The sequence below is a fragment of the Hippocampus zosterae genome, chromosome 4 (assembly GCF_025434085.1).
Source record: "Hippocampus zosterae strain Florida chromosome 4, ASM2543408v3, whole genome shotgun sequence".
NCBI lineage: Eukaryota > Metazoa > Chordata > Actinopteri > Syngnathiformes > Syngnathidae > Hippocampus > Hippocampus zosterae.
Window position 1 is genome coordinate 12,094,307 of NC_067454.1, and position 22,655 is coordinate 12,116,961.

Sequence of the window (22,655 nt, forward strand, 5' to 3'; positions counted from 1 at the left end):
ACGGAATCTAACGGTTAAAACTCGACGATGTAGAGCAAAGCGAAGTCCCAAATTCTCCCAGCCATGCTGGCGTGACTGGTGGACGTGTGGCGTATTATTACTCAGTAACAACCACACTCCCTGGAATATATATTTTATTGTTATTATTATTGTCGTTTAAGCCGGACGACAATGCGATTTTTAATCAGCATGTCGACGTGTACACACGGAGCGCGTTTACACAAGCCTCCGCAGCGCAGGACGATATGGCTCGCTGTCTCTCCTGACACCCAGAGGAAGCGTCCCCCGGCCGGGTCGAGGACCTCGGCCTCCACTCCGACCGGCTTCCTTCTCTCCCAGTCAGTCGTGTCGAGTCTGTCCCACAGAGACCTCTCTTCACTCCGCTCGTACGTCTTCGGAAAGACACGGACGCCCTTACGCACACTTGTTGCCTTTGCAAGCTCATCGGTACCCTCCACATCCGGATCACTTAAGGGTCAGACTGACACGGAACGTGGCCACACACCGACCAATGTACCACTGGAGGACGTCAAGAGGGTTTTGCGACTTGCTCACCCGGAGAGGTTGAAACTATCAGGTAAGAGAGAGACAGATTGATAATGTAATGGATATAAAAGCTCTACACACAGCCGTTTGAGGGCCAGCCAGGTGTTTGTGACATAGATGAGAACAAGAATCCCGTCATTAATGTGATCTATAACCTCCACAACCAATTGATTTGTTCCAAATCTTTTCAAGCGGTTAAGTAAAAATAGCTGAAATAATGTGGTTGCACAAGTGCGCACACCCTCTAATTACTGGGATGTGACTGGTCAGAATTAACCAACCACATTCACTCGCCAGCACACACTTGGCATCATTTGAAGTGCCCCTGATCACCCCCAAATAAAGTGAACATGTTCATGGGCTGTTCCTGACATTTTTTTGTTTGTCTTCATGCAAAAGTGTTTTGGTTTTGTGTTAATACTATCAGATATTTGGCACTGCGTAATTTCATCCAACAATTTCAGGCCATCTGAAGAAAAATAGCCCCAAAGCATGATTCTGCCTTCTCCGCATTTCACTATAGGTATGGTGTTCTTTTGGTGATGAGGAGTTGTTACCATCTGGAATTATGGCTGAAAAGTTCAACCTTGGTTTCATTGGACAATAACAACATTTCACAACGACAAGTGTAAAGTGTGGACAAATGTGTAATAGATAAATCATAGTAATAATGGGACATTTTAAAAAGCGTTGGTAAATGTACAAATATTGACTTGCCTGCTGCACTTAAAACATAGGCTGTGAATTGCACCTAAATAAAAAAAATAGAAATGAATTTTTACAGTCCCGTTTTTATAAATGTGACCAACGTAAAAACCTACTCAACACACAAAATGATTACCCTCTATTATAAACATACATAATGCTCATCCAGGAAGAACAAAACCTGATCTGACTGGAAAAAAAATGTTTGAGCAATAAAAATTTCCAAGGACATCACCTCTTTACTTTCCAGCGACTCCATTAGTTTCTCTGTATCCTTTCTTACAACCTATGACACGAGAAGACACTTTCTACTCAGTGGCCACCTCTCTCCGAAAACATCCTGTTTGACGTCGAGCAATGTCGAGGTGCTCTTGATCAATTTTTAGGTGTCATCTTGGTCTCAAATGTGAACAACTTGGTGAGGAAGATAATGTATAATTTGCATTTCTCATTGAAACAGAAAATCTATTGGTCCAATATGTTGAGAATTTATGCCGTTCAGCTCGTTTTGTACACTTGATCAGCATTCCATTTCATCATGCTGTTTGAGTTTAAAATGTAAAATCAACTGACAATGTTCTCATATTTTACTTATAGCTGCTGTTGGCTTCTTGACCATCTCCAGCGCCGTCACCATGTCGGCACCGTTTCTCCTGGGCAGAGTGATCGACACGATCTACACGGCTGGAACGGACACGGAGGCAATGACGTCCTCCCTCGCGTCGCTGTGCCTCATGTTGACTGGCGTGTTTTTGTGCGGTGGGGCAGCCAACGCCGCTCGAGTCTACCTCATGCAGATTTCCGGTGAGTCGTGGATGGAGATAGTGGAATCCAGATTCTGCTACAACGGAAAAACAAAGTAACGGTTTCATAATTGTACCTTATGAATTGTAGTTACGGTGGAATGTATACTGTGCAATAATTTCAACTACATGGTGGAACAGGACTACTTTTGTCAAAATGAAGCTCCTCAACTCATTTTTGAGAGTTCCTCGGCCCCAAAATGTCACCAAATGATGCCAAAGAAATACTGTGATACCATTTGATTGAGCAGTAAGAAAGTGATTCGTTTTTCCATGACAGACAAAGCATAAGTCCACCCCCCCCAAAAAAAAACCCCGGCAAATTTTCTACTGCTGAACCACGAATAGTTTTGGGAGAAATGAGCCATCAGAAAAATTCAAGATAAAAGTGCTAAATGGTGGCATCAAACTCAAGTCACCTCACGACAACCAGTAGTTTGACAAGTGAACATTGTTTTTTAAAGAGGCTTCAAGCTGTATATTGCCACCACCACTTGGAGTTAATGTCGAAATAAACATAAAACATTGAGAATTACACATTGTACATTGAAAACCAACACACAGTTCTGCCTGACGAATCTCCACAAGCTTGATCTTATCACATAAAGTGAGACGCCATTGACGGGTTAACAAATAGCATTAATAGTGACGATGTTGATGAACAAAAACGGTGAAGCACCACACGTAGACACAACAATACTGCCTTGCAGATATTTTCTATCCTCTACAAAATAGCTCCTAATATTACTGTATCTTACTGAGTGAGTTCTGAAACTCTTCTTTGTGTTTCCATTCATTTCAATTGTGAAAAATCATTTTCAATGCAAGGTACAATTGCGGTCACGGAACACATTAAACTCGTAAGTCAAGGCATCACTGTACAATACTTTGGTTTTGAGTACAAGTGACAACATGATGACGCGACGCTCATTGCAGCAGGCTGAACTCCCAAACTTTTTTGTCAGTATGCCATAAGTTATATAATGCCCAAACTTTTTGGAAGAATGGAGAAGGTGCTTCTATAATCGACTGATGGTGCTTGACATTTCCCTGCAGGCCAACAGATTGTGCGCAATCTCCGCGCCTCCGTTTTCTCCTCCATCCTCAGACAGGAAGTGGCGTTTTTCGACAGAAACAGGACAGGCGAGCTGATCAATCGCCTCTCTGCAGATACGGCCGTGGTCGGCCGCTCGATCACCGACAATCTGTCTGACGGCCTGAGAGCCACAGCACAGGCGGTTGCTGGAGTCAGTATGATGGTGAGTGTGTCCCTTTGGATGGTTGATCATTTTTTACCATTTTAGCTGACAGGATATTTTTATGAGCGCAAAACCCTTTGAGAGCACACAGGCCTCTCCTGCCAATGCTCAAAGATTGGCGCCTCCCATTGAGCTGTGAACACTAACAAGAGGTCACATTTCTTGCAGAGCCATGTTAAATGGGATTTTCAAATGTTATCTGGATCAAATGTTATTTTCTCTGAACTTTAGTTCAAAGCTTTTAAGTTGACAAGGATGTGGAATTTTTTAATGTTATATCCTAAACATTAAAGATCAATTCTAATGGCATCATCCCTGTGATAATTCCAGGAAAGGTCCCACAGGCACATTTCTCATTCATACATAACAGCAATCCAGGTTTAGACAGTATCTCAACGTAAAGAATAAACGAATACGCATTAAAATAGACATTACAACTTTCATCACACAAAGAAAATATTTGATATATGAAAATATATGAAGAATATTTTCAGTACTTTATTTTTTTTTAACTGTAAAAATGATGATTTCTCTGCATTTCCATCTATTACCAGTCAAAGGTTTGGACACACAGCCCAGTACTGTTGAATGAGAAACTGTGTCCATAGTTTGGCTGCTTGTCTATGTTGCTCTGTTGTAACCTTAATGAAATTAAGCTTCACAATTTAATTAGCGAGGAGGCATTTTGGCATCTGCTCTTCCCTAAACACATCACGCGCTTCCTGGAAGTCCTCGTGGTGTGTTGACAATTGTGTTGCTGCAGGCTTGTTCGCTACAAGGAAGTAAAATGGGTTTGCATCTTTTGTCTGCAAAAGTTGAGAAACTGGTTTGAAGTAATTCTCCGAACAATGCAAGGGAAATTAGTCAAAAGGCTTTGCACCTCTGTTGAAACACCAAAACCTTTTTTTAAAGCAGCTTTTGTTTTTTTCGCAATTACCTTTTCCTTATTGTAAAAAAAATGTTCTAACAATTCATAACATATTGTATGTCATATTCAACTGGAGAGTCCAACCATTTCCTACATCTTATTAAGGTTCAGTGATTATGATTACAAAGTTTTTGACATCACTGGTAGGTACCCTTTGGTGGCCGCATTACAATCAAGAAAGTGTGTATTATAGTTATTTTAGGTTATTTTTAACACCTGTCAAAGGTGACAAGCAGTTTGGGCTTGTTCCTGATTTTGTGGTAGCCCACAAAATAGATCTGTTCCTGCCCTGGGCAGATTAATTGGTAATATTTTTTTAAGCAGTGTACTATAGGCTCTTAATCATTAATGTAATTATGTTTACAAATCAGAGCTTGACACACAGCAGAGAGTGAAGCAAAACATTTTTCCTGAAAGATCTTAATTCATGGGGCATTATTAAGGGAAATGTTACTATTTTAGTAGTAAAGATACATATTTTTATCTCTAGAAAAGCTCTACAAGTAAAATGTATTATTTTTTAATTCTTTGCGACAAGTAATAAACTGAACGTCTTTGCAACCTTTTATGAACCCTGACAAAACCCAAAGTTCGCTATGTTCGCAACCATTTGCCGCTCGGTGAGATACCAGCTGAAGACTTTCGTCTTGGGAGTTTCCAATTTGAGACAATGGTGGTGACCTCCCACCCCAACTTGTTTCTTGTTCAAGGTTGCATCACCTGCTACTTTCTTTTTCGCTCTCACCCCTGCAGTTCTACGTCTCCCCCAGTCTGGCGAGCTTCATGCTCCTAATTGTTCCCCCTTTGGCCGGGGTGGCTGTGGTATACGGCCGATATCTTCGCTCTATCTCCAAACGCACGCAGGATGCTCTGGCCCAAGCCACACAGGTATACCATACACACATGCTTGTCGGTTAAAGAGCGCAAAACAGTGTCTCTAACCATGTTGAGAAAGTTTTCAAATATGTGGTAATTATTGGAGGAACATTGCAAGGAAGTATGACAAAAATAAGATTGCAAAGAGATTGCGTCAAACCATCTTGCGCTCTTAGGGGGGGAAAAGTGTTGTTGTACCTTTAAGGTTATTAACCGTTTGCCATTTGTGGTGGTACTGACAGTTTGGTTTAATAGTTTGGAAACATAACACCACTCTTTTGACACAGGAAAAGCTACAACCATCTGGAGTCCAATAATTTTTCATATATGCTTATAAGCTTAGAGTAGATCATATCTTAAGGGAGCATAATTTTCAACCAAATTTTGAAATTTTACTTTGGTACAGCTTAGAAACATTCCTCTATACCCTTTCATCTATAACTGCTTCAGACAACGAAGTGTATGCAGGAAAGTGGTTAAGAGTGCATGATTGTCTGTGTCTCATGTGTTGTTTTGTATTATCTTGTCATTTTTTTGTTAACTTTTCTTTTGATAGCGGCGCGGACACCCGCAGCGGCTCGTCTTGTTTTATGTTGAGAGGGAAGAAATTTCATCTGTCCTGTATGTTACACATACATAACGTTTATCCAATCCAGTCTATATTTGTGATCCTGAAAAGTTACATTGGTGTCTAATAAATATAGATTAAATTTTTAACTACAATGAGTATGCCGCCTCTGTGTAGAGTCACTGAACACAAAAAAAATCAGAATTTTGATGATTAGACTTACCTTGTGAATTACCAGTATTATTTTTTTCATGTGAAATTTTGCTTTGCAAGACTTCATTCATTATTTTTGCCACGTCCATTTGTTAATTCCGAAAGGAAGGTTTTCAAACAAATCTGTAGGATTTGTCCCCATTTATGCTGAGCACTCTACACTGACCCCAGCATCCTGATAGCTGACAGTTTGAATTTGATATTTTTGTTGAGTATGTTTTTAAAATGTTATCCTAAAAAGATTCTGTTGACGTTTTCAGTTGGCAGAGGAACGAATCAGCAACATGCGGACTGTCCGAGCCTTTGGGAAAGAACTATCTGAAGTCAACACATACACGCAGAAGACGGATCAGGTCCTCACACTGGCTAGGAGGGAGGCTGTGCTACGCGCCGCCTTCTTTGGAGTGGTAAGAAAAGCGGAAAGAAAGCCCAAAGCAATCCCTACTGACAATACTACGAAATGTCTTGTATGTGACTTTCCTACTGCGAAGGTATGAGAATATCATCTATCATCACATTCACCCTTCATCACATTTTTCATATATTAAACAGGGGTGCATGTAAATGGTGATCTTCCGAGCCGCTTGATCCTCACTAGGGTCGCGGGGGGTGCTGGAGCCTATCCCAGCTGTCTTCGGGCAGTAGGCGGGGGACACCCTGAATCGGTTGCCAGCCAATCGCAGGGCACACAGAAACGAACAACCATCCGCACTCATCCTCACACCTAGGGACAATTTAGAGTGTTCAATCAGCCTGCCACGCATGTTTTTGGAATGTGGGAGGAAACCGGAGCACCCGGAGAAAACCCACGCAGGCCCGGGGAGAACATGCAAACTCCACACAGAGAGGCCGGAGCCGGAATTGAACCCGGTACCTCTGCACTGTGAAGCCGACGTGCTAACCACTGGACTACCGGGCCGCCTAAATGGTGATCATGTGCATCGAAAATATTCATGGCTGCACTGAATTTAATGGTGTCCGTGTGGATTTGCTTATCAAGCATATTGCAGCTCAGTCAGCGCGACTGCGGTCAGGCCAGCCTTCAATCGAAAAGTCAAAGCCAAGTCAGCCGCTACGACGACTGCTTCTGAGGGACAACTTCAAAAATGAAACCCTAATAAAGCGCTGATTCATTCATTCATCTTCCGAGCCGCTTGATCCTCACTAGGGTCGCGGGGGGTGCTGGAGCCTATCCCAGCTGTCTTCGGGCAGCAGGCGGGGGACACCCTGAATTAGTTGCCAGCCAATCACAGGGCACACAGAGACGAACAACCATCCACGCTCACACTCACACCTAGGGACAATTTAGAGTGTTCAATCAGCCTGCCATGCATGTTTTTGGAATGTGGGAGGATACCGGAGCACCCGGAGAAAACCCACGCAGGCCCGGGGAGAACATGCAAACTCCACACAGGGAGGCCGGAGCTGGAATCGAACCCGGTACCTCTGCACTGTGAAGCCGACGTGCTAAGCACTGGACTACCGGGCCGCCCGTAAGGCGCTGATGTCCATGTAAAATATTACTCATTTAGCGTTACAATGGGGTTTTTTTTGGGGGGGGGGGTTCTCATTAATTATACTCATACCAGTAAAATAATTGATATTCAAAATGAAATTCACTGAGAGCTATGTCTTTCCTCTTAATGATAAAATTACCTGAAAAGGACCGGCGAATGTCTTTTCTCTCACACTACTGAGGCTTCTGGTGCATATTCTGAATGTATTTCAAACAAGAATGTGTACGTGTTGGTGTGTTTCAGACTGGTCTTAGTGGTAACATCATGATCCTGTCCGTGTTGTACAAAGGAGGCCTTCTGATGGCGAGCCAGCACATGACTGTTGGAGAACTCTCCTCATTCCTAATGTACACCTTCTGGGTTGGCATCAGCATTGCAGGTAGCACATGTTTACACATTATGCATGTTACACGCTGTTCCTCCAAGTAGTCACGTATCATTCTATGTGGAAGGTTTGAGTACTTTCTACTCGGAGCTTATGAAGGGCTTCGGTGCTGGAGCAAGACTCTGGGAGTTGCTGGACAGAAAACCTGAGTTCCCTCTTAATGGTCAGTATGCGCATGCATGATTGGGAAGTGTTGGTGTCATCTAAGACTCCTCTGAATGATCAAACGAAAATGGGACAGTCTCATAGAAGTTAACAGAGGAATGTCTTTATTGTCAAACTATTGTTTCAAGCCTTTATCTTAATTGCACATCAATTAGGCTCCGCATTAGAAAAGCAAGATGAATTCCACTGGGCTATGGGAAGTTGTATGTTTCTGAGGGATTTACACATTTATTCATATTTTAATTCAAAAAATGATGCGCTTACCTAACTTTTTTTTTACTTCCAAATCATGGAAACAAGCATTTAGGACGGAAGTGAAAGTGGGAAATCAAGCCTTTTACTTAAAGCAGTTTATATATCTTCTCAAGCGGCTTATCTCGCGTGCAATGGCAGTAATCACACTTTTGAGGTATTGGCAAGAAACACCAACCTGCCCAAAAAAGATACTTTAGCCCCCACGGCCTTTTAAGGCTTGTTGCAATCCCTATCAAGTGGGAAAGAAAACTCACTTCTTTAATCTTCGCCCTCCACAGAAGGCCAAGTACTTCCTCCAGAGCAACTGAAGGGCCGCTTGGAGTTCTGCAACGTCTCATTTTCCTACCCGACCCGCAAAGATGCTCCTATCTTCCATAACCTCAGTCTTCTGATACCAGCTGGAACAGTCATGGCTGTAGTGGGACCAAGCGGATCTGGAAAATCTACGCTGGTATCGCTGCTCCTCAGGCTGTATGACTGTGACTCGGGTAAGACTTGGTTGTTTTCCTTTCGTCTTTGTTCGAAGGAGAAGTTGCTGGTTGTAGACTCAGTTTTCACCTCTCCTACAGGCTTCATCACTGTGGACGGCCATGACATCAGGGACTTGAATCCTTACTGGCTCAGAAGTCACATTGGAACTGTCAGCCAGGTAGAAGTGCAGTTCACAAAAGCATGCTTTCCAGAGAAGGCCATCACGGTTCTAACAAGTTCTTACTTCTTGTTTCTCAGGAGCCAGTGCTATTCTCCTGTTCTATTCGAGACAACATAGCATACGGCGCGACAGAACCGGATGCCGTCACCACAGAGGACATCTACAGGGCAGCCCGAGTAGCCAACGCATACGATTTCATCCAGGCTTTTCCCAAAGGCTTTGATACTGTGGTGGGGGAGAAAGGAGTGCTGCTGTCAGGTGAGGATCATCTGTGGCTCAATGACTGCTGTTACAAGGACTCTTGTACATGCACTCAGCTGGCCTTGAAATGTTCTGTGGATGAGTTGTTAGTACGTCTTCCTCACAACACTGAGGTTGTGGGTTTTGAATCACAGTATTGGCCTTCCTAAGTGGAATTTGCACTTTTCTCCAGCTACTCCAGCTTCTATCCTCATTCCATGCTTAATTTAGATTAACTGAAGAATCTAAATTGTCCATAGGTCTAAATGTCAATGTTGTTGTCTATATGTGCTGCAACCGGTCCTGGGTATACAGGTCAAGTCACATTTATTTATATAGCCCTTAATCACAAACAGTCTCAAAGGGCTTTGCATGTATTCACGACAACCCTGACCTTAACCCTCAGGAGGGCAAGGAAAAACGTAAACAAATAAATAAATAAATAAGAAACCTTGACAAGGGGCTGCAGATGTGCAATAACTAATAATACATGAAGACAAAATGAATATTGTAAATTTTACCCAGCAGTTTGGGGACTACAATGCTAATTTTGCTTGCACTCATCAATACATTGAAATGTGAAAAATGATGTCCACACTCCATATTGGTTTTCTAAAATGAATGACGATTTTGTGTTTGTGTCCCAGGTGGTCAGAAGCAGAGGATAGCAATTGCAAGAGCTCTTCTGAAGGTGGGCGAAGCGCGTTAATTGTTTTCTGGCTAAATTTGCATGAATTGATCAACCTCACAAAAGCAAAAAATATGTTGCAGAATCGTTCCTCCTGACCTTAAAATAGTGCCGTTTCTTTCTGTAAAATGTGCTTTGGTGTCAACATTTATAGGTGGAATCTTAAAGCTCTGCCCATTCAACTTGTACTTTTTCTTCATCAGAATCCCAAGATCCTGCTTTTGGACGAGGCCACCAGGTACAACGCCATAAGGACAGCCTGTTGTGACATATTATTTGCCATACAATTGGCTTGAATGGATTATTTTATTCTCTATTCCTTTGTTGCATTTACTAGTTGTATAATGTCTCATTCTCAGTGCACTGGATGCCGAGAACGAGTTCCTGGTGCAGGAGGCTTTGGAGCGGCTCATGGAAGGTGGATGCCTTTTCTGTCTATATGTTATTAGATTTTATATTTATATTATATTTGATATTTTGTCATTTGACCTTAAAATAAATGTTTCAAAGTACCGTAGTTTTTCTGCTGTTCCATTGATGACTCCTGAACAGCTGCTTACGTTGTTGATCATATTGTATGAGTAAACTGGCGAGGACAGACACCTCATTAGCATTGGGCCGTTACCGATTTTTCAAATGTGAAATTCCTGTCCTGACTTAGTAAAGAATGGGAAGGATTTAATGTAGAACTCTTTTCGACTTCTTCCATATTTCCTTCCCATCCACAGGGAGAACGGTTGTCATTATCGCTCACCGCCTCTCCACCATCCAGAACGCCAATGCCGTCGCGGTTCTGGACCAACATCGTGTGGCTGAATGCGGCCAGCACACAGAGCTGCTGGGAAACAGACAGGGGCTGTTCCGAAAACTGATGGAGAAACAAGCTTTTCTTCAGGAGGAACAGAAACGGGCCCTGAGTTAATCCTCGTCAAAAGGATGGTAAAAGAGGAAATGAGTGGCGATTAATGGCTTGGGTGAACACTAACAACCCTTTTACCAAGTGATGAGGCTGTCAAAAGAATCTAAACGAGTACTGACTGTTTACTACCTTAACTTTAGCAGTAAAATGTTATTCCCCACTGGAGGAATAAAGTTCTAAGACACACTATTCGAATTGGAGACACCCATGGTTTTAAAATACTGTCATTGAGGATTCATAATTCAGTTATATTGCACGTGAATGGGTTTATGAGCTGTGCAAATACACTTTTTTTAAAATACCAGAGGCACGCTGTAATATTACAGCACACTAATTTCTAAACCAAGAAAAGAAAAAAAAACGAAATAGCAAGACACGTTAAGTACTGCTAGTCATATATTTATGTTCTCTGTGTCCGTTTTGGTAGACGATTCAACTTGAAGCTCACACGCAGAGCCTTTTTAGAGTTTATAGTTAAGTGAAGCAGCTATATACTGTTGGAGTGAGGGGGGAAAAAAAAGAAGGAAAACACTTTTTTTTTTTTAAATGAACATATTTGAACCTCTAATGCATACTTGTATCCTAAAATAATTCTAAGTCCATATTATTACACAAGTGCCATCTGAATTTGTACTGAGATGCACTTATTGAGATTTGATATTTAGCAACAGTAATTTACTTATTTAGGAAGTTTGGGTTGTAATTTTACTAGTGACTCGCCAGGCTGTACGCCAGATCGAATGGCACTAAACCGTTGTACAGAGTGCATTGTTCTGAAACTACTTTTCTTTCATGGCCACAGGCTTTGCTGTGATTCAAAATTTGAGTCACGGACAGTGGTGTACCACGCCCACTACACCCCTGGTCACGGGTTAACATTATACCGTAGTCACATGAGCTTTCACCACAAACAAACGTTTCTGTATCTCAAGACAGAGCAAAGGTCTACACAGTGTCGTGTAATATTCCGTTTTCAATAAGACAGTATAATAACTATATTATTTTCTTATGTGCCTGGGGAAGAGTTTCTGTCGCAAGTGCAGTGATTGAATTGTGTGTGGTCAATGTGTAGTGGAAATTCAAAAGGGCCTCAAATATTCCCACACTCTTCTTTAATTCTTGACTGCCAACGCAATCCACTTCTTCCTTGACAATCGAGACGTCTTGCTTGTGTTTCAATAAGACGATAACATTTGGTGTCTCAGAACATTGTTTCCCAATAAGAACACCAGGGTTGCAGTTTTTCCATATCAATAAGTTTTTTTGTGCGTCACGAATTGTATTCTGTCCATAATCGTTCAGTCACATTCTACCATGTCGCTGAGTGTGTGGTGGGCTGACCATTCTTAACTGCCAAAATTACAACACCAAAAAGGAAAAAGAAAAACACCTATAAAATGCATCTAATCAGTGTTCACTTAGCTCAAGTTTCAACATTGGTTAAATTTCTTAGTTTTTGTGCATGTAGAGGCTTTTTTTTTTCACAAAAGTTGTAGGATTTTCAGGAATGCTTGACCATGGATGTTTTATGTATATTAAATTACAATTACTTGTACTCTTTACCTTTTAGTTGTTAGCTGCAGGCTTACACTTGGAGTTTTGTAGTGCAAAAACACTTCATACATTATGGGGAAAAAAATCTTATATTTCACATCCAAACATGATTCGCTTTAATAATATACATTTTTAACAAGCTTTATTTCCCCGGTGTCTTCTTCCCAGCACATGACAATCATACTAGAGTTAACAGCAATTCTTCTGACTAAATATTTTGCATGTACATGCGCATATGGCGACTGTGTGTGTGGAGGGCGCGGTGTGGGGGGGGGGGGTCCATACTGATTAATATTTAGTTAATAGAAAAGGTTACGTTAATCGCTTCAAACTCAAATTTCAGGGTTAACTGATGTAAATGATCTCAATCTGTCACATGCTCAGTCTTGGTCGGGGGTGATTATGTACAATATTGTACAGAGAGGTTTAAGTCTAAATATGTTTTATTATTTCGAAGGGCTTTACTTTACCAATTTTCTTTTCCAAATGACTTTAAATGTTGAACATACAACACCTTGATGAACAATTTTCATTTGTTCTTTAACCACGTGACTACAACGATCAGATAGCAAAATGGACAGTGGAGGAACATTTTTGATGTGTATTATTTTATATCAAAGTCATCAGCTGCTCAGATCTATTATCATACCAGAAAATTCACTGATGGATTATGATTTCAAATTTTAACTTGATTCTAACAAGAGAAGATTAGCCTCACTTTCATGTTGACGGTGCTCGAAAAGATGATAAATGTTTGTATATGTGTATCATGGGTTCCGAAATGATCTAGGGTACACTTCAAATCATGTTTTGTTAAATTATTATAGTTTTGTGAAAAAGAATAAAGTGGAATATGTCTACATTTGCAGGCTGTGTGTCCGTTTTTTAATGGGAGTGCTCTTGCGTTTCGGTGTACAGTACATCAGCTTGTCACCTGGTGGAGTTCTTGCTCTAACCCAAGTCTGATGAACTGAAATGACTGTTTTCAGGTCGGTGTCGACAGTGCACTTCTCATCTGTCATTGGGTGTGCTGCAGGAGAGTCAATGTAAAGTTTGTCGGATGAGGTTGGCATGTTTGTGATTCAGTGACAGACACCTTTGATTCCCTTTCCAGCTGCATGTGCTGCACCTCCTCATTTTTGCGTTACAGACATCCTGACGTATAAAGGCAACAACCAGTATCTTAATATTAATAGTTATTTGAGAAGAAAGACTTTCATCCAGCCCACCGTGCAATTCTAAGAACAATTGAGGAACTGTTTTAAACATTAAAGGAACATTTTTATTCGTACATTTAGTATAGTCTTGGAGGACTCTAAAAATAATATTGTGCAACGTTATTTCACTGATTCGATTCAGAAAGTGAAACTCTGCACTACAGATTGACTACACAAAAAGCGTAAAATATTTCTTTTTTTTAATGATTATATTTTATGGTCTTAACAAAACCCCAGCTTCATCATATCACGTTATTACAATATTATATAGATTATCAAAATTAGATTCAATATAGAAGGTAGGAATTGGCCTTCTGAAAAATATTTTCCTGTATTTCATTTGTACAGTATATGTTGTTTAAAAATAAAAATAAATTTTAAACAATTTAGACGTCATGTTTAACTTAATCATGTATTTTCATGTGTACCTGTGGCTAGAAAGCAAAGTGTGGAGCGTTTGTGTCACTGATCCGTACAAATGCAGTCAGCAACAGTATCTTAAAATATCCACACTCTCGTCTTATCCTCGCCTGTTTTTTTTTTGGGGCCATTTGCTTCTCCCTTGTCAATCGTGCCATGGTTTTGTGGTTCAATGAAATGAATAAATAAATGTAATATAATATATTGTATGCAAAACCTGAATACTCAGAAACATCTGAAGACAAACATATGCCACACATTCAAGTAAAAGGTTTGGTGGCAACAAATCTTGCCTGAAATATAAATTTTAAAACATTTTATGCGTGTTAAACCTCCTGACAGTTTGCCTCGCCCTTGCCTGGAGAATGTCCCCCCCCCCCCCCCGAGATGCTACCCCTCCTACAATCTAACTGCTTACAAAGTAGAGCGTCGTTCCAGTGCCCCCAACAAGTGTTTGACTCCTCCTGCACTCTCTGTGTGTCCGCATGAGTTAACAGGGTAACAAACCTCACAAAAACATCCATTAAGTCCGTCAGCTGGCAACATCACATATCCACTGACACACAACACTTCTTCTCCCGGACACCTGCTGCACACACACAAACACACCCATTCACCTCCCCAGTCTGTCCCCATCCCGCCCCCTCCTGGTCTGTCTCTCCGCCCCCTCATCACTTCTGATCTCCTCCCTCCCCACTCTGCCTGGCCGCTTACATTTTAGGCCTTTTGCAGTCACCCGCATCAAAAATGGCACACGACCACTGCGTTAAAGTAGCTCTAGCTCAGCCCTTTGCCATCCCCCTCCCACAGCACAATCATGCACACTCACTACTTTCAATGGCCACCCAAGGAGGCGTCTCCCTATTTTCACACATCCTGCTTTCCGAAAAATCCTCGGACCATTTTTTTCACCATCCTTCCCTGCCCTCTTCTGGGCCGCCTTTTTCTTAGAATATCAATGAACAATACACCAATGACTTAACCATTTATTTTTTTCAACATATCCACAAGTCGATTCCCTTATGAAATTGTAACTTCAAAAGTCAGAACATTTAGAGTACAACCAACATTAGTTAGAACTTTTCTATATGGCATTTCCTTATTAGGGTTACTGTGGAGTTGGAGCTTATCCCAACTGACTTTGGGAGAAAGGCGGGGTACATTTTGGACTCTTGGCCAGTCAATAGCAAAGCATATATACGCAAATAGCCATTCACAATCACATTCACATCATTGCAGAATTTAGTGTCTTCAATTAACATAAAAATGATGGCATATGGGAAGACTACCCAGAGAAAAAATCCCAAACCACAAGAACAAAAAATCTTCACACAGAAAAGCCTGAGCCAAGATTTGAACCCCAAACCTCAAAACTCTAAGGCAAATGTGCTAACCACTCAACAACCAGGCTGCCATGAATGAGTGACACAATTATCAGTTAAATACATGTATTTACCAGGCATTTTCCAACAGTAAAAAGCCTGGAGCTAACAGCAAAGAAACTAGCATGAGACTAACTACAGACTGACGATAAACAACGTTTACTTCACATATTTTCCATCACTGGGGATGAGTACCGGTAGTTGTACTTTATTTGTGTTAATTTTACATTTATTCCATTCCATTTATTGTTACAGTCTGTCTGCAAGTGTGACTGCACTGTTTGTGCATGTTTAAAATTACGCTAAGATGTTAGTTTTGTTGGCCCGTCTATTGCGTACTGCACTGTGTGTTAGCATTAATCTAGAAGACTTTTGTGAGTTATGTAGCCTGGTCAGAGAACATCTTTTAATTCTCTTTGTTTGATGTTTTTCCGGTAAACTTCAAGTCGGAGTGGTAATTAATAACTTGAAGCAAGAATTGTGCTGCTTGTAAAGTACGCTATGACCAATTTGTAAATTGGGTCATCCACAAGTCAAATTACCACAAAAAAAATCTGCATCAGGGTACATAATCGACAGTGAAAAACTAATTTGCTGCTTGTATAAGGGCAAGGTCATGAAAAGTCAAAATATGTGCACTGCTATTACATTACAGGCTAAAGATGCTGTTGTGCTAACTATGCTGCTAACTGAATTCCAAACATACATTTGATGACATTTGAGACTTGTTGACTCTTTCAATTTCATTACAAACTGCTCTTTGCTTCTATCCACTGGCTAGTTGTCTTTTAAACTCGATATCTACCAGTTTATTATAGGTGTTAAATTTTCAGGCCATGCATCTTTGATTTGATTTTAAATAGATTTTTTTCAACATGTATGAGCCAAATTCAGATAAGTCCTATATTGCTTCTGTCTACGCGTGCCCTCCCACTGTCCTAAATCCCTGGAGTTTATTTTAACCTCCTTGGCCGCTCCTCTTTCACTCCTTGTGGTCCCTCATACGGCACTCACACCTGCCAACACACATATGTGTGCTGCATGTACACACAGTGTTCCTTTTCCAGCCTTCCTTAATGCGCATGCATGCGCACACGCACACGCACAAACACACACGCACACAAACCCAGGGTGGAGTGCAGCAGCAGAGTTATAATTACTCTGCGTGCTCCTGTGATGGAGACAGATAAGGTTCCCGTCCTTATTTATTCAATTAATGTCAGACAGATTTGATATTGCTGTCTGTAGCCATTATTGAGGACTGAGTATTCAAAGATTATAATGAGCACATACTCGTACAGTATTAGGGAATGCTGTAAAATTACAGCAAATATCTACAGATTTCTGATGAACAATTAGTAGCGGTATATCTTTTTTTAAGTCATTTTTTGAAGGACCACGGTCGTAAAAAACAAAATTTTAATATAAAGGAGAAATATTGCATTTACACAAAATACCAAATGCACAGTAAACACCAGTAACGAGTAATTGCAAGCAAATAAATGTAATTTGAAACATTTCTGTCGTTTATATCATAACCTGATATGACGAATGATGGTTGTTTTTTAACCCATTGGACTGACCTTCCAGTCGTTTAGGCTGGGGCCTCAATGTGTTCCGATGAGGGCAGCATTTTCCCATTTTAAGGCTGCATGAGGCCTACTAGCAGCAGGTCCCTAACCCTGCTTGGTAGCAACTGGCATCTCCCCCTGGAAACCCCACCCCGCCAGCACCACCAGCACCCCCAGGGGTCCGTGTGCTCCTTATACGGCCCTCAGGAGTGCCCGTGAGCCTCTACGGGAGGTCAAAGTGACAGTTCCAAATATGGCAGGCGCTCCTCGATGTCGCGGGGGACGCACCACCCTGTCACTCATGAGCCTCCTGAAACTTGATGGATGGCCGTCATAGACTCGACACCCCTCCACTAACTCCCCCTCACTCACCCCCATGCCCTGGCAACATCCAAATATGGCAGAGGGTCGGCATGGGTACCTTCGTGAATGGTCAAGGTTGTGTATATAAGCCGACCTGGCAGCAGAGAAGACCGTAGCTGGTTCAGCAGCAGCACTGGTTGGGTCATTCTCGCCGAGCCGCAGACACTCTCCTAAGGTAAGATGCTAACGCCAGGACTCCTGGGGCCACACATCCGAGATAGGGGACACACTTTGGACAGAACCACTCTGGAACAAACAGTACATGGAAAGGAAAATTGAATGTTCATGTATTGTATAATCTGGTTTTATAGAATAATTACATACAGTAGTGGTGACCTCTGTTGGGGCCAACTTATTGAAACATTTGGACAGTATGAGCCCATTCACCATTCAACAAGACTGCAACAAGGATTACAGTCATGTGTTGACATACAGTTTATATTTTGATGTTTTAATAAATATAGACCCTGTGATTGACTGGCTAACAGTCAGAGAGTTGGATTTCACTCAAAGTCAGCGAGAAAAGGCTCCATCTCTCTGCAACCCTGAACGGGATAGAAAATGAATGGATGGATAATTAGTCAATTTAGCAATATTCAAAGTGACGTTAGACATGCCACTGTAAACTCTCTCAAAACATGTATGTTCGTTTAGTTTTCGCAATCTATACAGAGCAAAAATAAAATGGCTGGGGGGTTTTTATGTAAATGTATTCACACCCTTTTTCCCCCAGTTAAAGGCCAAAAAGAAGATAATATTGTTTTGTTTTTTTAGAATCAACTATCTATCAACTGATCATGATAATAATAGCAATAATAACAATTTCTGGACACTCGATGTAGTGCCAAATGTTGGGCAAGAAAGTAAATTTTCTGTTTAAATGGCATTTGCTCAGCTTTGGCTAAAACGACGTCGACTTAGTTTCAAAATGGATTCACACGATTGTCTTTTCTCATACGGTTCAAAGCCAAAAATATGATATTGGCTCCACTCAATATAGGAAATAGGTCTCTCCAGTGCCAAATGTCATTCGGCAATAAAGTCAATATTTTCAGATAAGAAATTCCACTTTTATCCTTAAAAATATTTTTTTTAAACATTGAAATATTATCAAAAACATAATGTTATATTGTTACTGTAATCATCATTGTTTCTATTTTGAGGTGCATGTCATGCGTAATGTATTCAATAGTTTGTAGTGGATAATTTAGTGATACTGCATATTGTAGCTAATGACTTTTGCAATGGTTTTACACTTTAGAGCATTAATCCAAACAAAAATTGCCTAAACTGGCTGTTATTACTTTCACAAATACCGCCAATGTGTTTCAGTGTTAAAACTTGCCTTAATCTCCGTGTTTCGCCCGCAGAAACCAACATGTGTGACGACGATGAGACTACCGCCCTTGTGTGCGACAACGGCTCCGGCCTGGTGAAGGCTGGCTTCGCCGGAGACGATGCCCCCAGGGCCGTGTTCCCCTCCATCGTGGGCCGTCCCCGTCACCAGGTAAGCAGCCACCATATCCACACATTTGTACAATTGTAAACCGTTTAAGAAAAGGGGCATAATAACTCATAATCATCTCGGATATGTCGCGATTTAGAGAAAGTGGCGTTAATTGGACACGCCTCCCTTAAAAAAAATAGCACATGTGATTTATCCCAGCCAATCAGGAACGAAAGAAAAATCAAACCAATTAAATACAGGTGTGTTATATACAGTAGTATGTCATATTTTATCCACAGTACACTGAATATAAAATATTTTTTTTCATTTTTGATATTCTAAATGCACTTGTAATACAGAACAATTTATCCCCCCCCCCCTTGTGTCATCTTAACACATCACTGTCCGTACAGAAACGTCGGTTCAGTTTGAGTGACATATAGGAAGAATCAATCTTTATTTATTTATTTATTCATTTGGGGGGTAGGGGGGCATAGGTTTTAATGTGCTATTTTGTTCGGTAATGTGAGGCCTGCTGGGTGTTAAGTCATGTCATCTTTTCTTGCACCACTGTGGTATTTGCCTCCTTGAGATAAAATTAGTCCCAGATGAGGTGACCTGTGTCGTTATTTGGCAGCTTTGTGCAATGATCACAATGCACACCAGTGAGAGTAATCCATTAAGAGCAAGGCCATTCTGTTTTCATACCCCGTGCAGATGTATGTTTTCCTCACCCATTCTTTTCCCCCCTTCAGGGTGTCATGGTCGGTATGGGTCAGAAGGACTCCTACGTCGGCGATGAGGCCCAAAGCAAGAGAGGTATCCTGACCCTCAAGTACCCCATCGAGCACGGGATCATCACCAATTGGGACGACATGGAGAAGATCTGGCACCACACTTTCTACAACGAGCTGAGAGTGGCCCCCGAGGAGCACCCCACCCTGCTCACTGAGGCTCCCCTTAACCCTAAGGCCAACAGGGAGAAGATGACCCAGATCATGTTTGAGACCTTCAATGTCCCTGCCATGTATGTGGCCATCCAGGCTGTGCTGTCCCTCTACGCCTCCGGCCGTACCACCGGTGAGGCGACACAATACATAATGCAGAAAACACAACAATCTACTGATTAGTCGATGAATATATTTATTTTCGCAACATGTACAACAATAAGCCGCTGTTTAATCAGAGCATTTTACGCCCAACTTTTACACTCAGTGTTCCGTGAATTGCATACAGTATATTCTATACACAGTCAAGAACGTTTGTAAAACGTTATACACTTGTATTTGATTGCACATGTTGCATTAATACGACATAATTTTACGCGCAGCTTTTACGCACGACTTTTACGCGTCTGTTCCGTGACTCACACCTACGTCATACGGATTCATTCAAGTACCTCATTATCTAAACAACTTGCACTCTCTACCTCCTTCCAGGTATCGTGCTGGATGCCGGTGATGGTGTGACCCACAACGTCCCCGTCTATGAGGGTTACGCTCTGCCCCACGCCATCATGCGTCTGGACTTGGCCGGTCGCGATCTGACCGACTACCTGATGAAGATCCTGACCGAGCGTGGCTACTCTTTCGTCACCACCGGTGAGTAGCGTTTAAAACAAAGAGGAGAAAAAGACACAAATCGTGCCAGGAATTACAATTGGTTAACAATTTAAGTGTGAATCAAAAACTCAAATTTTGCCCACTGCACAGCTGAGCGTGAGATTGTGCGTGACATCAAGGAGAAACTGTGCTACGTGGCTCTGGACTTCGAGAACGAGATGGCCACCGCCGCCTCCTCCTCTTCCCTGGAGAAGAGCTACGAGCTTCCCGACGGGCAGGTCATAACCATCGGTAACGAGAGGTTCCGTTGCCCCGAGACCCTGTTCCAGCCTTCCTTCATTGGTGCGTTGTTCGTCCTCCTACCCCGCACTTTCATTGCGCATGCTGCAAGTCCTAACAATTGCCCTCGTGACCTGCACAGGTATGGAGTCTGCCGGTATCCACGAGACCGCCTACAACAGCATCATGAAGTGCGACATTGACATCCGTAAGGACCTGTACGCCAACAACGTGCTCTCCGGTGGTACCACTATGTACCCTGGTATTGCTGACCGTATGCAGAAGGAGATCACTGCCCTGGCACCCAGCACAATGAAGATTAAGGTATATCAAATAGTTAGATTTGGGGGGGGGGGGCTAGCCCGCACAAATATCTTATTTTTCTGAGAACCGTGTGATACATTTATAATAAAGAAATAAACAGAAAAAAATTATCATGACAAAAAAAGACATCAGCATGAAAGCATTTGCAACCGCTCGTCATATGCTGCTAAAATGGAATGGGAAGACTAAACATTTATTAAATATAGATTAAACACAAATGTATTGTATTTGAAAGGTACTTACAACTGAGCTTCACAGCAATTAAAAATGTACAGTACAAAATGTACTGTGCAAAATACACAAAAATGCTGCACATGGAAAATAAAAATGTTTCAAAAAATGAACTGTACCAGACAGGGTCTAGGGCTGTAGCTACAGGCGTCATTCCTTAGTTTGATTATATTTCAGATTATGAATGTATTTCATTTTATTTTCAGTTCATTTCAATTCAGTAAATCTTTCATACACCGGTACTGCATTTTAAGATTCACTTTACCAGACAATTCCTGCTCTGTACTCCAATAACAAAGTTTGATGTATTTATTTTTTCCCTTTATCAAAATGTAAAATTAGAAATAAATAATTAGTATCTTCCTAGTGGGAAATTATGTACCCTCAACACCCAAAGCTTGATTTAGCATTTCTTGCTACAGTATTTTTAATTATAAGCATAAATGACACCGAATTTTCCAATTTTTCGACAGGTTCATGTCGAAATATCTAACTATGTATTTGTTTCACTCCATTAAGAAAACAAGTTTTGGTTTGATTACAAAAGGAAAAACAGTACCCTCTGGTGGGGAATCACCAGTTTGGTGTCCCTCAGGGTCGTCTTCATTATTTTAGGTACCATATTAATTACACATCATTTAGATGAATAATAATGAATTTCTTCACATGTTATTATGTGGAAGATTATTTATGCACACAGGGCCCCTTACAGACACTGACCAGATTTGGGCATTTGGGACCCTGTGAAAAAAAAGACACTTTGGGCCCCACCATGGCGCAAACTGGATGATTCTGATGAACGTTTGTTGCTAACCTGTTACTGACCGACTCTCTCCCACTTTTCCCTTCACCCAGATCATTGCTCCCCCTGAGAGGAAGTACTCCGTCTGGATCGGTGGCTCCATCCTGGCTTCCCTGTCCACCTTCCAGCAGATGTGGATCTCCAAGCAGGAGTACGACGAGGCAGGCCCCAGCATTGTCCACAGGAAGTGCTTCTAAATCCCTCGTCTGCACTAGCTTTGTGGAATTCGAGCAAGAAAAAGAAGCAGGAGAACCAACCTTTGCGGCACTGCAACACTGCTGTCAATGGACTGCCTGTCTGTGCTGTTGACCTTCTTAACTATGCATTGTTTCAACAAATGTGCATATTGTGTAGCTGTCTGTTGCCTGTGTTGTACGGAGAAAGGCTGTGAAAACACCACTGAACCATGCATCCAACCCCAAAAAATTTTAATAAAAAAATAACAACAACTACATGTTTCCCAACACATGTGAATGTACGTGTATATACATACTAATAATTTATTAAAGTCCATTATTTGGTACTTTTGACCCTGCTTTATTATTTTTCTAATAGATGAGAAGCCAAACGAAATGATGGTAATAATTGCAATGTAGCCAAAGGGGTAAAATAAAAATTAAAATTAAAAAATCATAGACTGACACGACAAATTGAGCAAAATGTTCACCAAGGGGTCAAATAGAATTGACAAACTGTAAGCATGTAAGGTATTTGTCTGATGAAGGGATCATAGGGTCTCATCTATCCTCTGGGAGAGGGGAGAGGGCCTCTCTCTCCCTTTACC

The 22,655-nt window shown here is 41.5% G+C and overlaps 2 protein-coding genes and 2 long non-coding RNA genes across 4 annotated transcripts; 2 read left to right on the forward strand and 2 right to left on the reverse strand.

Moving 5' to 3' along the window:
• The first annotated feature begins 171 nt into the window (after positions 1-171).
• On the forward strand, positions 172-13,135 carry abcb10 (ATP-binding cassette, sub-family B (MDR/TAP), member 10). The gene is made up of 14 exons (XM_052064177.1): positions 172-577; positions 1,849-2,055; positions 3,111-3,313; positions 4,995-5,129; positions 6,159-6,305; positions 7,659-7,794; positions 7,868-7,963; positions 8,499-8,708; positions 8,790-8,869; positions 8,950-9,130; positions 9,760-9,803; positions 10,004-10,038; positions 10,160-10,218; positions 10,529-13,135. The coding sequence occupies exons 1-14, from the start codon at positions 172-174 to the stop codon at positions 10,720-10,722; spliced, it is 2,133 nt and encodes a 710-aa protein (XP_051920137.1). The 3' UTR covers positions 10,723-13,135.
• On the reverse strand, positions 1,912-17,470 carry LOC127599931 (uncharacterized). Its single transcript, XR_007962214.1, has 2 exons — positions 17,321-17,470; positions 1,912-2,089 (listed from the first exon to the last, which is right to left on the reverse strand). It is a non-coding gene; the product is annotated as an uncharacterized LOC127599931 (long non-coding RNA).
• Positions 17,275-22,394, forward strand: LOC127599928 (actin, alpha skeletal muscle A). The gene is made up of 7 exons (XM_052064178.1): positions 17,275-17,401; positions 18,597-18,733; positions 19,429-19,753; positions 20,113-20,274; positions 20,386-20,577; positions 20,657-20,838; positions 21,925-22,394. The coding sequence occupies exons 2-7, from the start codon at positions 18,605-18,607 to the stop codon at positions 22,066-22,068; spliced, it is 1,134 nt and encodes a 377-aa protein (XP_051920138.1). The 5' UTR covers positions 17,275-17,401; positions 18,597-18,604; the 3' UTR covers positions 22,069-22,394.
• LOC127599932 (uncharacterized) lies at positions 20,382-21,987 on the reverse strand. Its single transcript, XR_007962215.1, has 2 exons — positions 21,884-21,987; positions 20,382-21,810 (listed from the first exon to the last, which is right to left on the reverse strand). It is a non-coding gene; the product is annotated as an uncharacterized LOC127599932 (long non-coding RNA).
• Positions 22,395-22,655: the final 261 nt, after the last annotated feature.

What these genes read in the sequence shown, in the direction of transcription:
- abcb10 (XM_052064177.1), top strand. Translation starts at nt 172, where the DNA reads ATGCGATTTTTAATCAGCATGTCGACGTGTACACACGGAGCGCGTTTA. An exon ending in CTCTGGCCCAAGCCACACAG is followed by an intron (nt 5,130 to 6,158) that starts GTATACCATACA and finishes TGACGTTTTCAG; the next exon opens with TTGGCAGAGGAACGAATCAG. An exon ending in CTTTTGGACGAGGCCACCAG is followed by an intron (nt 10,039 to 10,159) that starts GTACAACGCCAT and finishes TCTCATTCTCAG; the next exon opens with TGCACTGGATGCCGAGAACG.
- LOC127599928 (XM_052064178.1), top strand. Translation starts at nt 18,605, where the DNA reads ATGTGTGACGACGATGAGACTACCGCCCTTGTGTGCGACAACGGCTCC. An exon ending in CTACTCTTTCGTCACCACCG is followed by an intron (nt 20,275 to 20,385) that starts GTGAGTAGCGTT and finishes CCCACTGCACAG; the next exon opens with CTGAGCGTGAGATTGTGCGT. An exon ending in GTTCCAGCCTTCCTTCATTG is followed by an intron (nt 20,578 to 20,656) that starts GTGCGTTGTTCG and finishes TGACCTGCACAG; the next exon opens with GTATGGAGTCTGCCGGTATC.